The 16661-nt window shown below is 41.0% G+C and overlaps 1 protein-coding gene across 4 annotated transcripts; it reads left to right on the top strand.

Moving 5' to 3' along the window:
• The first annotated feature begins 1023 nt into the window (after nucleotides 1-1023).
• Nucleotides 1024-16455, top strand: TTPAL (alpha tocopherol transfer protein like). Of its 4 annotated transcripts, none has more exons than XM_058176149.1 (5): nucleotides 1024-1111; nucleotides 3232-3685; nucleotides 4245-4438; nucleotides 11156-11266; nucleotides 13436-16455. In XM_058176149.1, exons 2-5 carry the CDS (start codon nucleotides 3247-3249, stop codon nucleotides 13709-13711), a joined length of 1020 nt encoding a protein of 339 aa, XP_058032132.1. In that variant the 5' UTR covers nucleotides 1024-1111; nucleotides 3232-3246; the 3' UTR covers nucleotides 13712-16455. The 4 variants fall into 4 exon arrangements, with proteins under 4 accessions (XP_058032132.1, XP_058032135.1, XP_058032134.1 ...); XM_058176152.1 differs by having other exon boundaries at nucleotides 1060-1087; XM_058176151.1 differs by having other exon boundaries at nucleotides 1110-1237.
• The last annotated feature ends 206 nt before the right edge of the window (nucleotides 16456-16661 follow it).

Here is a 16661-nt window from a genome sequence, read left to right as displayed (position 1 = left end):
TATTTCTGATATTTGAAGAGCGGTGTCATATTTTCCCTCTGTAGGGTATCCACATAGGGAATAGAAAAAGTCAAGAGTGTGAGCATGAGTATGCAATCAAAGTCCTGACCCCTGTTAACACCCCCTTGCTACTGTCATTTTTTATCAAATATAAACATACCAATCTCATTCAATGATTTTCTTTTCATAAGATTCAGTTCCAGTTTTTCTAAAACCTTTTTAAGTTGTATTACCTGGGACTGGAGATAATATTTGAGATGGAGTCTGAAGAATTCGGATTACCAAACGATCTATGGAGCTTCTGAGTCATCCAGGTCATGGTTGTCCCAAAGGTGCTTTTTCAAGAGGCAACAGGACTTTCTGGTTTTTCTCTGAAGACATTTCGCTTCTCATCCAAGAAGCTTCTTCAATTTGAGCATGGTCAACATTTGGACACTTGACAATTGACTTATATTTATGATAGTTGCAATATCTTTGGGGAAGCCAGCTTCACTTAACAACCATGTTACTAACTTAACAACTGCAGTGATTCACTTAACAACTATGGCAAGAATCATAAAAAGTGGCAAAATTCGCTTACTAACTATCTTGCTTTAGCAATGGAAATTTTGGGCTCAATTGTCGTCGTAATTCAAGGATTACATGTAGTAGTAGTAGCAGTAAAAGTAAGTATTCCAACTGCCCTCTTGAAAAACCACCTTTGGGAAAACCATGACCTGGATGTCGACAATCTCCACAGAAACTTTAAACCAGGGGTCTCCAACTTCGGCAACTTTAAGACTGGTGGACTTCAACTTCCAGAATTCCTCAGCCAGCAAAGCAAAGCAAAGCAAAGCAAAGCTGGCTGAGGAATTCTGGGAGTTGAAGTCCACCAGTCTTAAAGTTGCCAAGATTGGAAACCCCTGGTTTAAACCTATAGAGACTACAATCCTTGGGGGGGGAGGGGGGAGGTACTTCGCCCGGGAAATCCCACGCATGCTCACTCTTCCTTCCCCTCCCTTTTTCTCCTCAACCGGAAAGAGCCTTGGTGAGGCTGACTTAGCGTTTCCGGGTTATGATCCGGTTCTCCTGGAAACAGTCTCTTCCGGTTAGTGGTGGGGTTGGTGTTTTGGTGAGTGTCGGCGGTTTGCGCGGCGGTTGTTGGTTTTGTTGCGGATGCGCAAGTGTGGTTTGTTCCTGTTGCGCCTGGGACGGCGGGATGGGGTTCGTCGGCACCCCCCCGTCTGCTTCCTAGGAAGTAGGTGACCGTCGAAGTATGGAATTCATTGCAACCTCGTCCTGGGGAGGTGTTACTTAGCAAGCATCCTATTGAGTTCAGTGGCGCTTATCGTTCTGGATGCCGAAATCAACTGATCAGAGATCAACTAATTGGAGGGAGGCTTTTTTCCCCCTCTGTTTCTGGCAGCGTATGAATGAGTTTTTTGGGGCGGGGGTGGTAGGCGTGGTTGCTTTCTTCTAGTATATTAGGGCTATGGAAATGCGGGGAGACTCCCCTCGCCCAGTGCCTGGCTAGGAGATTTTATTTTATTGATTCGTATCATCATTTTTACCAACAACCCAAGGCGGCGAGAGCATATCCAACGCACCTTCCTTCTCCTATTTTCCCGACAGCAACCAGCCAGTGAGATGGGCTGGGCTAAGAAAGAGTGACTCAAAGCCCAAAGCCGCCCAACTGGCTTCCACAGCTAAGGCAGGGCTTGATCTCTCGATCGGTCTGCTTTCTAGCCTGTGCCTTAACCATTAGACTAAGCTGGGTCTTCTGAAATGCCCTTAGAGAGGAAAAACATTGCAAACGACTTTTCACATCACATGGACTAGCAGAGTTCGGATTTGGTCGGATTTGGAGGTCCTGATAGGCATCTGTCATCAACTCTGTGTGTGTGTATAAACACACCCACACCTACACCCATACACCCTGGTATGTGCATGTGTGCATATATACACTTAATATACAGTGTACACATATGTGTGTGTATATATGTGTGTATGTATGTGTATGTATATGAGAAACATCAGAGATTTTTTGGCCTCCGCTGACTAAGCGATTTTTGAGAGAGACAGATACATCCATTTTAAAGCAAAGTGTTTACTAGATAGGCTATGTGCAATTTGCCTTTCTTCAAATCTGCCAGCAGCCTTCAAATATCACCTTAGCAGAGTGTGGATATTCTAAGAAACCTCAGGCTGTTAATGTCAGGGAAGATTGCTGAAATTTCCAGAAGCTGCTGCTGAAATATTTGCCCAGTTTCCCCCCCCCCACCCTTTCCTATGTGATCTGCAGATGTGTATAATATAAGTCAAAATGTTGGAGAAGTGAAAGATTAACTTTTTGATTGTGTAAGAATCAATTCAAATCCAAAGCACCTGAGGGTAGAACAAGAAGCAATGGGTGGAAACTAATCAAGGAGAGAAGCAACCTAGAACTAAGGAGAAATTTCCTGACGGTTAGAACAATTAATCAGTGGAACAACTTGACTGCAGAAGTTGTAAATGCTCCAACACTGGAAATTTTTAAGAAAATGTTGGATAGCCATTTGTCTGAAATGGTGTCGGGTTTCCTGCCTGGGCAGGGGGTTGGACTAGAAGACCTCCAAGGTCCCTTCCAACTATGATATTATTATTATTAAGATAAGCAGTCGAAATCCAAAATTCAGTTTAGAAATCCCTTTTGAAATTAAGAAGAAGAGCTGGAACAAGAACAAAAAAGTAATAATCTCGGGGTAATCTAACCGACAGAATTAGAAACAGAGTTGCCAAAGTGATGTGCTAACAGCAAGTCTCTCTTATGGATGTTCACTTGAAAACAAACTCATGCACAGGATTGTCAATAAAAATGATTTAGAGTCATAAATTGTGAGAATTCCTTTAATTAGAAATCGTTTAGTGTAAGCCTTAGGTTGCTTGGGATGGTAAATTATCAGTTTCCATCTCAAAAAAAAAAAAAAAGATTTAAGTACCAATCCAAATATTCTGAGCAGTTGAGAATTTAGGAGATAAATTTCCCCATGATCATGTCATCGTGTATATCCCAGTCTTTTGTACAAGTGTATAGAATTAAGTTTGCTGTTAAAAAATTATTACTGGCAAATGGGAATTAACTGCTATTTGACACATTTAAACGTGTCAACATTAGCATAATAGTATACTACTGTCCAAAACACTATTTGTAAACATTGGTGATCAGTTTGGTCATTTTTCTTTTTCTGCATTTTGTCATGCTTTTCCCCCCAGATATTTCTCTAACCAATGTCAGGAGATAGTGATGGCACCGTTAGAAGTCCCTCTGAGGGATCTCTGTCAGGAATTGAGATCCTGCCAGTTCAGAAAACATATGTGTGCACCCTGTCTGCTGAGCTTATTGCCAAAGCACGTGAAGAGCTGCAGGAAAAACCTGAGTGGCGCCTTCGAGATGTTCAAGCCCTCAGAGACATGGTGTGCAAAGATTATCCTAATCTGGGGACATGCCTAGACGATGCTTTCTTGCTTAGGTTCCTTAGAGCAAGGAAATTTGATTATGATCGAGCACTTCAGCTTCTCGTGAACTATCATTGCTGTAGAAGAAGTTGGCCTGAGGTTTTTACAAATCTGAAGCCATCTGCTGTAAAGGCTGTCTTGGAATCTGGCTTTGTCACTGTGCTTTCTCATTTAGATAATGAAGGACGCCATGTTGTCTGTATTCGCCCAGGTATGATTAACTTTTTAAGATGGATGAATCTTTTGTTTGTTTGCTTATTTATTTGATTTATACCCACCTTTATATTGTTTGTTTGTTTATTTGATATCCTGTCTTTATTTTGTACAGTCAAGGTATTATACATGCCATTCCCTTTTCCTATTTTCCCCACACCTGTTGAATAAATATATCAGTACATATTACTATACCTTCAATTAACGTAATTTTGTTTACTAGTGTTTAAGATAATTCTAAAAGTTTATTGTTCTGAAGATTATTTGTATAATCTTTGTATATTTGTATAGGACTGTAAGTCTCAGCATTCGTTTTCTTATAGGTATTAATTGGGTTTGATCATAGGAATCCAACCATAAAAAGTTTGTCTCATATGAGTGTTTTAATTATGTTTCTAAAACAGCAGGCTTTTTCTGAAGTAAGAGGTAATGTGAGCTTAGAAAAAGATTTTTACAGGATTATTAATAATTGTTAAGGCAAAGAAAACATTCGGGTTTGTAATTTATTTTGTTTTTCTTTTAACTTTTAACTTCTATCTCTGTCTTATTAATCATAGACAAGTGGACACCAAGTAATTACCCAATTACTGAAAACATTCGTGCCATATACTTGACATTAGAAAAACTCATTCAGTCTGAGGAGACCCAAGTAAATGGAATTGTAATTCTTGCAGACTACAAAGGAATCAGTTTATCTAAGGCATCTCACTTTGGCCCCTTCATAGCGAAAAAAGTGATTGGAATTCTCCAGGTAAGATTTAAATCATTAGAGAAAAAAATAATCAATATAAATTACTGATTTTTCTGATTCTCAGAAGTGCAAATGTAGATACAACTTTTTTGCTTTTCCAAATTAGGTCCTGGGGGGGTGGAATCATGCAAAATATAAATGCTTTGGTCATATTTTGCAAGGGAAATACTGCAAAGTTAATATTTGTGGTTCCAATAATATCTTACCGTCGATGTTGGAAAAAAGAAGCTTTCCAGGCACACTTTTCTTACTATGGTTTTTTTACAGGGCTTTTAGATAAATAATTTCTGATTATTTATATAATTACCATTGTTTAAGAAACTATAAAAGACATCTCTCTATGGAGCCTTTTAAAGTTTTGTGATTGCCTTATTGTGTTATGTTCCTTGTGCTCTGATAGGCTGTTCTTTACTTTCCCTTTTGTGGCTTGCTTATAGGCTACAGAGAAGAATGGAAAAGGGAAAAATAAGTCTTTCTTGAGCTTCTTGGAATTTCAGGTCCTTTGGCAAGCTGTTCTCATTGACTCCGCCTCTGTCCTGTCCAAATCCAGAAGTTTTTTTCTCGGGGCTTGTTTGCTGCTGTCAGGTTCTTCACTACAGATTTCTCCTTCAGCTCTGCCTGGATTCGCATAGCACAAGGCTGTGACACTCATGTCATCACGGCAGTGTCATGTGACATATCGGGACTTTTTCTGCTTTGCTAAACCAGGCATGGGTGTGCCTAGCGCGTAACGCATCCGGCCCATGGGCCGGGAGTTTGACAGCTCTCGCGTAGTACATCCACTGCACCTAGCAGTCTAAGAACACCATTAACTTCCAATATCCTCTGTTGCCTAACATTTCTGTCTATCAGTAGTGGGTTTCAAATCCCGTCGCTACCGGTTCGCTCGTGGATGTGCTCACAACATTTCTGCGCATGCGCAGAGATGTCCGGGTGGATGTACGGAGCCTCTCGCCACCGCTACCAGTTCATTTGAACCAGGGCGAACCAATAGCAACCCACCACTGCTATCTATATATTTTCACCCAAAGATAGATATGACAGCTCTGAGTGTTTTAGCTAGGTAGAAAACTTCTAATTCACTGTGTGACTGTTTGCTTGGTGTTGACAAAAAGAAAAAAAGATCTTTAAGCTTGAGGCCAAATTAACTCATCCCATAATGTAAAATATTTTAAATAAACTTCTGGAATAGAATAGAATAGAAATAGAAATAGAATAGAATCCAATCCAATCCAATCCTTTATTGACCAAGTGTGATTGGACACACAAGGAATTTGTCTTGGTGCATATGCTCTCAGTGTACATAAAAGAAAAGATACATTCATCAAGAATCATAAGGTACAACACTTAATGATAATCATAGGGAAACAGTCAATTTAAATCTTAAGGATACCAGCAACAAGGTTACAGTCATACAGTCATAAGTGAGAGGAGATGGGTGATGGGAACGATGAGAAGATTAATAATAATGCAGATTTAGTAACTAGTTTGACAGTGTTGAGGGAATTATTTGTTTAGCAGAGTGATGGCGTTTGGGAAAAAACTGTTCTTGCGTCTAGTTGTTCTGGTGTGCAGTGTTCTATAGTGTCGTTTTGAGGGTAGAAATAGTTTATGTCCAGGATGCGAGGGGTCTGTAAATATTTTCATAGCCCTCTTTTTGACTTGTGCAGTATACAGGTCCAAGGCAGGTTGGTAGTAATTGTTTTTCTGCAGTTCTAATTATCCTCTGAAGTCTGTGTCTGTCTTGTTGGGTTGCAGAACCAAACCAAACAGTTATAGAGGTGCAGATAACAGACTCAATAATTCCTCTGTAGAACTGTATCAGCAGCTCCTTGGGCAGTTTAAGCTTTCTGAGTTGGCGCAGGAAGAACATTCTTTGTTGTGCTTTTTTGATGACGTTTTTAATGTTGGGTGTCCATTTTAGGTCGTGAAATATGGTAGAACCTAGAAATTTGAAGGTCTCTACTGTTGATACTGTGTTGTCTAGTATTGTAAGAGGTGGAAGTATGGAAGGGTTTTGTTCTTGTCGTGTCCCACTCCTCCGCTGACGGCCGGGTCAGGGAAATCCGAATCAGGCGTGCCTCTGCAGCTCTGCCAAAGTCCTAGCAAAGTTCTCAAGGCAGGCAGGAGACCAGGAAGTGACTTCAGCAAGATATGTTAGACTTTGCCTGACTCAGAGAATGCCAGAAAGCAGATCCTTTATATAGGCCATGGGGTGTGGCTCCATGACTCAGCACTTATCCAGGCCTGCCCCTCCCTTCCTTCTGTTGCCTCCGCCTTTCAAGTCTTCTGAAGCGAGGGTCACTCCAGTCTGCAGCTGTTGGTAATTGACCTACCTCAGGCTCACATGCTGTGGGGGAGGGGGAGGGGTCTAGTTGCTCCGTTTGCCTGGGCATGGAGCCAGAGCTGGGGGCTCGAGGTACTTCTTCCTCCTCAGCCTGTCTGGGCATGGAGCCAGGGCTGGGGCCGGGAGGCATACTAGGACATTCCTCAGCGTTCGGAAGCAGATAAGAAGGCCCCGGCTGCAGTGAAAGCGGACGAGACACAACAATTCTGTCCCCCCCAACCACAACCAAGAAGACACGCGAGCTGACTATATTTGCCAGCAATTTATTCCTATGACAGATATCAGTTCTGGCAACGAATCTGTGATTGCCTGCCACGTTGTCTTATCTTCTCAGAAGCCAGCGTAACTGCAGTTAATAAACAGAAGTCCAGAAGCCAAATTCTTAGTCTCGAAATATTGCAGCCAGAGTTTCCAAGAGTTTTTGTCCATCACAAGAAGCTATAGAGCGGCTCCTCCTGCTTTTATACCCTGTGGGGTGTGGCTTCCTGACTCAGCACTCTCTAGGCCTGCCCCACCCCTTCTTATGTTGTTCCTGCCTCTCTGTTCTGCGATACCTGGGATTTAACCAGGACTGGGATTTAACCAGGACTGATTGTCAGCAGCTGGGTCTTGAGGCATTGCCTGGGAGGGGGAAGGTGTGAGAGAAAGAGGCCTCGTCATCTCCTCTACCTGGCCTGCCTCTGGGACCTGGAGCGGAGCCAGAGAGGAAGGTCCTGCAGAGGGAAGCCCTGTTGGCTCTTCCCTCTCACTCTCTGAGTCACTCTCTGCCAGGAGGCCCGGCTCGGGAGCCGAAGACACGACAGGTTTCTCCTAAAGTCCACCACTATTACTACAGTTTTGTGTGTGTTCAGTTCCAGATTGTTCTGGTCGCACCACAAGGGTAGTTCTATCTCCTGTCTGTATGCGGATTCATCATGGTCTCGAATGAGACGGATCACTGTTCAATCACTGTTGTGTCATCTGCGAACTTCAGTAGTTTAACAGATGGATCATTCTGAGATGCAGTCATTGATATAGAGAGAGAAGAGAAGTGGAGAGAGTATACAGCCTTGTGGGGCCCCTGTGCTAATTGTACAGGTATCTGATGTGATTCTGCTTAGCTTCACCTGCTGCTTCCTGTCTGTTAGGAAGCTTATGATCCATTTACAAGTGTGTTCAGGTACCGCTAGCTGGTTTAGCTTAGAAGAATGTCTGGAATGATGGTGCTGAATGCTGAACTAAAGTCTACAAAGAGGACCCTTGCATAGGTCTTTGGAGATTCAAGATGCTGTTGGATGTAGTGCAGAGCTATATTAACAGCATCATCTGTTGATCTATTGGATCAGTATGCAAACTGCAGGGGGGGGGGGTCTAACAGCGGATCCGTGATGATTTTCAAGTGAGACAGCGCTAGCCTTTCAAAGGTTTTCATAACTACAGATGTTAGAGCAACTGGTCTGTAGTCGTTCAGTTCCTTGATGGTGGGCTTCTTCGGCACTGGGATGATAGTAGAGCGTTTGAAGCAAGAAGGAACATAGCACATCTCTAGTGATTTATTGAAGATATGGGTGAAGATGGGGACTAATTGGTCAGCACAGACTTTTAAGTAAGATATTTTTTTCTGTGAAAAAAACATTTTAAACCCTTAGGAAGTACCCAGGAAATACCAAATAGTAGATAGGAGGCAATGAGAAAACAGAATATTGTCAATTTAATATAGATAAGAATGTTGTTAGTATGAAAAAAAATATAACTTAATAGTTTTAGGCTTAAATAATGTGGCAGACATAAATTGAAACTAGTATTCTGTTACTGGCTTTGATACAGGGAAGAAAAGGTTTGGTAATGCATTGCTTCACTTGTTGCAGCAGGTGTCAATTTGCCTATGAATGTGAGGGGTTGTTTTTCTGCATTCTCGCTTCTGCTGACTTTCAAGCGTAAGATTTACATTGTTGCTGGGCAGAGTTGCAGTTAAACGATAGATGAGTGTATAGTGAATATTATGCCACTCTCCTTTATAAGTTTTTCAAAAGCCAAAATCAAGGTAATTGATTATTAAGAATTAGGTATTAGTGTAGGCCCTTCCCCACACCCCTCATGATGTGCTTTCCTTACATCCTTGAAACAATTGCTCCTGAGAGCAGCAGTTTCCAGTACAGGTGTCCTCAACTTACGATCACAATTGAGCCCAAAATTTATGTTGCTAAGTGAGAAATTTGTTAAGTGACCCCGTTTTACAACTTTTCTCACCACAGTTGTTAAGTGAATCACTGCAGTTCTAAAATTAGTATCATGGTTGTTAAGTGAATCTGGTTTCCCCATTGACTTTGCTTGTCAGAAGGGTTGCAAAAGGGGATCGCCTGACTCTGGGACACTGCAACTGTTATAAATGTGAGTCAGTTGTCAAGCATCTGAATGTAAATCACCCGGCCATGGGGATGCTGCAACGGTCATAAGTGTGAAACATGGTCAGAACATGGCCTTTCGGGTGCGCTTCAAGGTTTTGGTTACCATCTTTAAAGCGCTCCATGGCATAGGGCCGGGTTACTTACGGGACCGCCTACTGCCACCGACTGCCTCCCACCGACCCGTACGCTCTCACAGAGAGGGACTCCTTAGGGTGCTGTCCGCCAGGCAGTGCCGACTGGCGAAGGGCTTTCTCTGTGGGGGCCCCCACCCACAGCCAACTTCCGGACCTCCGAACCTTCCGCCGCGAGCTTAAGACACATCTATTTATTTGTGCGGGGCGGGCCTAGAGTTTAGTTTTAAAGTTAGTTTTAAATGGGGTTTTGTATTATTTTAACGATAGTTTTAAATTTGGCCTAATGTAATAAGTTTTTTAATTGTTGTTTTAACTTGTATTTATTCTTATGTTTTATAAGGCTGTGAACCGCCCTGAGTCCTTTGGGAGATAGGGCGGTATAAAAATTTGAATAATAAATAAATAAATAAATAAATAAATAAGAAGTCACTTTTTTCAATGCCGTTGTAACTTCAAACGGTCACTAAATGAATGGTTGTAAGTCAAGAACTACCCATAGGAAAAGATGCATTTGCTTAACAATTTGATGCAATGAATGTTTGGGTACTGTTCTTGCGGTTGTGGGTGCATGCCTGCACACTGATCTTTGTGTGCTATTCAGCTTTATTTCATTGCTTTGGTTTCTGTTGCTTAGGATAGAGCAGAGGTCTTCAAACTTGGCAGCTTTAAGACTTGTGGACTTCAACTCCCAGAATTCTCCAGCCAGCAACCATAATTGAGACCGGCAATTCTATTGCTAAGCAATGCGGTTATTAAGTGGAAAATCATGACTTTCATGAGGCTTCTATCCTCACCTCCCATTTGGCTGTTAAGTAAATCGCTGTGGTCATTAAGCGAGACATCATGTGACAGCAATTTGATATCTTATTTCCACATTCTCCCATAACTCTGTTAGAAGCCAATTGTGAAGCACACAAATGGTGATTATGTGACTGTGGGATATTGCCATGGTCATAAATGCAAGAATTGGTCACAGAGCTGTTTTTTTAATATTGTCTTAACTTTGGTCATTAAGTGAGGCAGTTAGTAAGCAAGGGCTTACCTATATATCAGAGGTCTTCAAACTTGGCAGCTTTAAGACTTGTGGATTTCAATTCCCAGAATTCTCCAGACAGCTGTCTGGAGAATTCTGGGAGTTGAAGTCCACAAGTCTTAAAGCTGCCAAGTTTGAAGACCTCTAATATATATGCTTTTCATATATGCACTCTACATGAAAAGAATTGGAATCCAAAATTCTGTATTTTATGGATGCATGCTATTGGACATTCTCTTTGATACATTGTATTCTTGACAAGTTTTGTGATGCGTTAATTGATGCTCATTAATGCAATCAGCTACTGAATAGTATTTTAATATATTAATCCTAAAAGCCTTGTCCTTAAACAGCAGTTTATAGAATCAGACAGAAGCTTTCAAATAAAGCTTGTATATATATATCTCTAGCTACACACCCCACTTCTGCCAACCTAGGGTAATATTTCATGTTTTAGATGAACTGTGATCCATAAAATGTTACGGCATAATAAATTTGGAACTATTTATGTTGACATGCGAAATGCCCCTCCTGTGGTGACTTCACTAAGAAAGGAGGAATACCTTATTTGTACAGGAAAGCTTTGTGCTAAAATCTTTTGTTATTCTTGAGAAACACACATTCTGCCAAGAATTTCTCTTTGAAACAAACAGTTTCTATCCCACTCAGAATTTATGGTGGAAATGTGTACGGAGCATAGCGGTTAAAATATTTTTACATAAACAAATTAAGACTGAATGAGTTTGTTTTGAAAAACCAATACAGTTATTTCTAAACACTAATCTTTATACATGTTATTGCATTTCTTTCTTTTAGGATGGCTTTCCAATTAGAATAAAAGCTGTCAATATCATAAATGAACCTCGCATATTCAAAGGCATTTTTGCTATTCTCAAACCGTTTCTAAAGGAAAAAATAGCAAATCGGGTAAGTACTCAATAAAGCTGTATGAAATATATAGTATCTATAGCAGTGTTGGCGAACCTATGGAACGCGTGCCAGAAGCGACAGGCAAAACCATCCCATGAAGAATGCACGGCCTCGCTGGCTCCTCTACTGCGTTCCTGTGCACATGCGCACTTTGGTCAGCTGCAATTGCACATGCGGGAGCGGCAAAACCTGGAAGACCGGCGTTCCATCGCGCATGCGCAGGCTGACACCCAAACTTCCAGGTTTATGTTGCACGCATATGCGATGGCCAGCTTTTCTTTGGCCGCGCGTCCTTGCCGGAAACCGGAAATTTAGGTGCCGGCTCGCACATGCACGACAGACGACCACTCTTCCAGGTATTGGCGCTCCCATGTGTGCAAAGGCCAGCGGGGCCGCGCATTCCTTGCAGGATGGTTTCACGTGCCATTTTCAGCACACAAGCCGGCACTCAGTGATGTAAAAGGTTACCCATCACTGGTCTATAGGGATATTAGGGAGGGCTAGTCTAGGATATGTGCATGGCTTATGGGCTTTCCACACATATTACCGTATTTTTCAGCATATAAGATGCACCTTTTTACCCCCAAAAAGAGGGTGAAAATCTGGGTGCGTCTTATATGCCGAATGTAGCCCCGTCCACTTGCCGGCCCCCACCCTTTGGACATTTTCGGCATGGGTGAAATGCTACCGGATAGGGTAGGGCTCGTTACCAGATAGCGATTGGGCTGGTTTGCCGATCAGGGTCAGGGCCCAGGGACGCCCCATTCCCTGCCCACCTGCTTGCCGCCTGCCTCAACTGGGTTGGGGAATGCACCATTCCCTGACTCCGGCCTTTCTCCGGAGCTGCAGCCCACTTGCCGCTCGCTCGCCCTTCAGTTTCAGTCAGGGGGTGGGGCCCAGGGACGCCCCATTCCCCGACGTCCCGGAGCCGCCCACCTGGTCGCCATCTTCCTCAGTCGGGTCGGGGAATGCAACATTCCCCGACTCTGGCCTTTCTCTGGAGCCGCCGCCCACTGTTCCTTCGCCACACGGCGTGTACAAGGCAAGCGTCTGAAAGTTACCGGAGCCGCTTTCCTTGAAAATGCCGCCATCATCCCGGCACCTTGTTCCGTTGATTTCATTCATTTATCAGTGGCAAGTTGGGTGTGCGCTTGCGCAGCCGGCACATAGAACAAGGCACCAGGATGGCGGCGGCATTTTCAATGCTGCCGCCTCAAGGCAGTTTACAAAAAACAAAGGCAAGGATTAAAAATACTCCATTAGATAATCTACACACCATTGTATATTAAGCAAGAATTCAGGAGGAACAGACATTCTAAAAGGGAGATAATACATGTGAATATTAAACTGCATCAATTTTTGGAAATGGTCTTCTGTAGTGCTTGCTTTCTCTAGAGCAGAGGTCTTCAAACTTGGCAGCTTTAAGACTTGTGGACTTCAACTCCCAGAATTCTCCAGCCAGCTGTGCTGAATTCTGGGAGTTGAAGTCCACAAGTCTTAAAGCTGCCAAGTTTGAAGACCTCTGCTCTAGAGAGTAATACAAATATGAACTGATTTGCTTTTCATCCAAACCGTAGTCATCTTGGCTTATTCATGGAGTTCAGTGGTTTGTCCAAATGAAGCTTATCCAACAAGATACAGCTTAAAACAGTTTAAAGAAAAATTATCTTTAAAAGTTAATAAAGATTGTGAGATTTTCAGTTTTTTCCTATGATTCTCAAGAATGATCAGTCTAGTCTCAAACGTTGCTGTCAATTAGACTTGTAGTATAGAGAAGTACTGTGAACCGTTGTCTAAACTTAAAAGGGCCTCTTTTAAGAGGGCCTCTGGTGGCTCAACGGACTATGTCTGTTATTAACACAGCTGCTTGCAATTACTGCAAGTTCAAGTCCCACCAGGCCCAAGGTTGACTCAGCCTTCCATCCTTTATAAGATAGATAAAATGAGGACCCAGATTGTTGGGGGCAATTAAGTTGACTTTGTATATAATATACAAATGGATGAAGACTATTGCTTAACACATTGTAAGCTGCCCTGAGTCTTCGGAGAAGGGCGGGATATAAATTCAAAAAAAAAAAAAAGGGGGAAATTGTATTTTTTCCCCCCTAAAATACTATACGTGTAATTTGAATTGGAACGGAGTTGAAATGGTTCTTTTCTTCTCAGTTTTTTCTTCATGGGTCAGACTTGCGGTCTCTTCATCACAACCTTCCACCACGAATCCTCCCCGAAGAATATGGTGGCACGTCAGGAAAGCTTGATATCTCTACCTGGAACGAGCTATTGCTGGCGTCAGAGGATGACTTCAAGTATGATGTCTCACATCTGCCCTTCTCCAGTGACTATTCACCACATGATCCATTAATGAGTGAAGAGATCGATGAGAAGCAGCGTGATGACTCTTTGCGAAGCTTCAAAACACAGCTCTATTCCTGCTATTAAGTGTAGCAGATAAAGCTTCCAAAATGTCACCTTGCTGTTTACAAAGGGAATATTAATTCTCTCATGCCTCTACAACATATGGGTGTGGATGGATGTTACTTTACTTTGGAACCAAAGCAAATCTTAAATAGAAGAGAGTTGTTAAGAAAGGGAGATTCTGTGGCACACTGGCAAATGGAAATGTTTTGAGCAAGCAGGATGTTATTGTGGTAACTGACCCAAAGCAACTCAGATGCCACAAATGAACACAGCTAAAGAAAAGCTACTTGATAACAAGGTCCTAAGCACAATTACTTGGAAGGGAGTTGCGATAAAATTTGTGGGACTTGCTTCCAAATAAGCAGGTTTAGGTGCAAAGCACTAGATTCTTTCTCAGGCTGAAGGGGGCAAAAATGATGTACAAATTAAGAAGGGCCGTAATATAATGCTAACTCTGCAGATGAAGGAAGAAATGTGATCTGTATGATACAAGATAGCTGACTAGAAGTTTTATCTGCCATAAACTAATCTTAACAGATAGCCAGTTCTTAATCTGTTGCCATATATAAAGTTCAGCATTATTTACAAAAATGCAGCTTTGTATACTACAGGGAGTGTTACACTTTGAAATTGAAACAATTAGCTATTGATGTTCTGTTGAAAGCACACGCTCATTTTTTTTTCTTTTATAAAGAAAGCATCAAATAATCCATGAGCCAATTTTATTCCCATACTTGAATTTGCATATGATGGAACTGAGAAGGCACATAATTTTGCATACCACTAATAGCACTGTTGGTTGGTCCCTGCCTCATGAAAAGAGGTTGTGGAAAAAAACAGACATGATAGTGGTAAAGGTTTACCCGATTAGAAAAGAGGTAACTTGTTTAGATATCTTTATTTTTGGGACAGAGGAGTTTTGAAACATTCTCTGCAAACCAAACAGGACATTTGACAAGCACAATATTCCATTTGTAAATGGTAGTTTCTCCTCATTCACAACGTTATTTTGTCAGTGGGACCTCAGTGCTGTTTTAATCTTGGCTTCATTTCCTAAAGCCAGCAATCTCACCTCTAGGATAAAATATACTGTATAGGAAAGGATGTAACTTTAGATCCTCGTTAGGATTTAATGATGTAACTTTAGATCCTCTCTACCAGGGGGTCATCTTTCAGAACATAGGTTTTGTCTCTGAATTACACACTTAACTAAAGTTGCAGGTCCTTTGGGCCCATTCTTCACGTGCAAGGCTGGAACTGTAACAGGCTGGAACTTTGTACTTAACTGCTGCTCATAAGGTTGCAGCTCATTGCACTTTTTAAATTGTTGGAACTAAAATGGAGGCTCTTGCCTAGTGCCAAGTAAGGCCAGAGAGTTGGTGCTTACTGTAAATATTACGTTCTCTGTAGATTGATCATGTTATTGCCAGTGCCAAAATGTATTTTAGTTTTTCTAAATTAGTGACTTGCTTCTCTTATTGCCAAAAAGTGAAGCAGTTTAGTCATGTGACTGTGCTTCAATTAAGAGTTCTAAATATACAAACCCAGTGTGGTATTATAGCTATCTAAACAGACATGAAACTGGTTTCTACGCTGCTCTTGACCTGCTAGATTTATTTACACATTGGTGGGTTTTTTTCCTACAGACACATAGGGAAAAAAGTTTTAAAGATATAGAAGAAGGTACAAGATACACTTTTCTGCTTATGTGTTCTTGTAGGAAAATGTTGGTCAAATTTAGATATGAGAAATATATGTTAAAATGGATGTTCTTTTCCTTATTGGAAGTAATCTTTATGCAGAAAAATCAAAACTGCCAGGCTTTGGCAGCTGAAATTGAAACATGTTTATAAAGGAACTAGTCTGAATCACAAAATGTTTTATACATCAATATAATATGTCAGGAAAAAGTTTTTTCTTTAGCAAAGCATGGAAGTTTATAATTTCAAGAACACTATTCTAAAGTATACTTTACCCAGTCTATTTTTTCTCCCTTAAATAAGAAGCCAGTTTCAAAGACAATGAATGATGATGATATAAAACGTTAAAATGCCATGGTTCTTGTTTTCCTAGTGTTTAATTCTTTTTGTAACAATCTAAAGAGCTCTTATTTAAATAATAACTGAGTACCAATTCAATGTTTGCCTCCCTGTACTAAACATTTTATTGGTATAAATCTCTTTGCCCAGATATATTGGAATAGTAGATTCTGTAAAATGTGTGGCTATTATTTACCTCTAAGATGCATAGTCTAAATTGCCCTCCATGCTTTTATCTTGTTTATCTGTAGAATTGGTTTTAGAAGCAGTGCTGACAGAACTAAGACATTGATGTTGTGCCTATAGTTAAGCATATATGGTTTAAAGTAAAGAAATTAGTTAATATGCATATTGTCTGGCATCATGGTCATAGGGATCTTTTTGTTAATATTAGTTCTTCTATAAACAAAATCCAAGCAGATGTGGTAAAAGAATACTAAGCCTTAAGTAAAAGACATTGGCAATTTGTTACAAATGTCGTTGCCTTTGTTAATCTGTATCCGAAGTAGAAAAATGGTAATAATTTTTCCAGAGGGTAATTGAGGTTCTTTGTTTTCTATGGCTAAGTTTTGCAGTTTTGTTCATGGATCTGTTTTATTCTCTCTCTGTACAGAATTAGAATATATACCTTGAGAATTTATTTTTATACTGCACTTTATAAAATGAACAGTCTGTCTGCATGAGTGGATATTAAATCTTATTAATATTAAAATATTAATATATAAACATGCTGTTTCAATGAATGTTTGATGTCATTGAAGTGACTGTCCAGATTTATTAAAGTCTAACTAGTGTACCTTTGCAGGATGGTAAAGGAAAATGCATAAAACTGAATTAGATCTGAAATGAAAAATGCAATTTGTGAAGCGGAATTTGTTTTTCAAGCTACCTCTTGCTTTCCTGCATGTTGAAGTTCTCAGAATGTTGGGCAC

This window comes from Ahaetulla prasina, chromosome 3 (assembly GCF_028640845.1).
Source record: "Ahaetulla prasina isolate Xishuangbanna chromosome 3, ASM2864084v1, whole genome shotgun sequence".
Taxonomy (NCBI): Eukaryota; Metazoa; Chordata; class Lepidosauria; order Squamata; family Colubridae; genus Ahaetulla; species Ahaetulla prasina.
The sequence above is the reverse complement of the archived record's forward strand: the minus strand, read 5'-3'. Positions and strand labels throughout refer to the sequence as shown.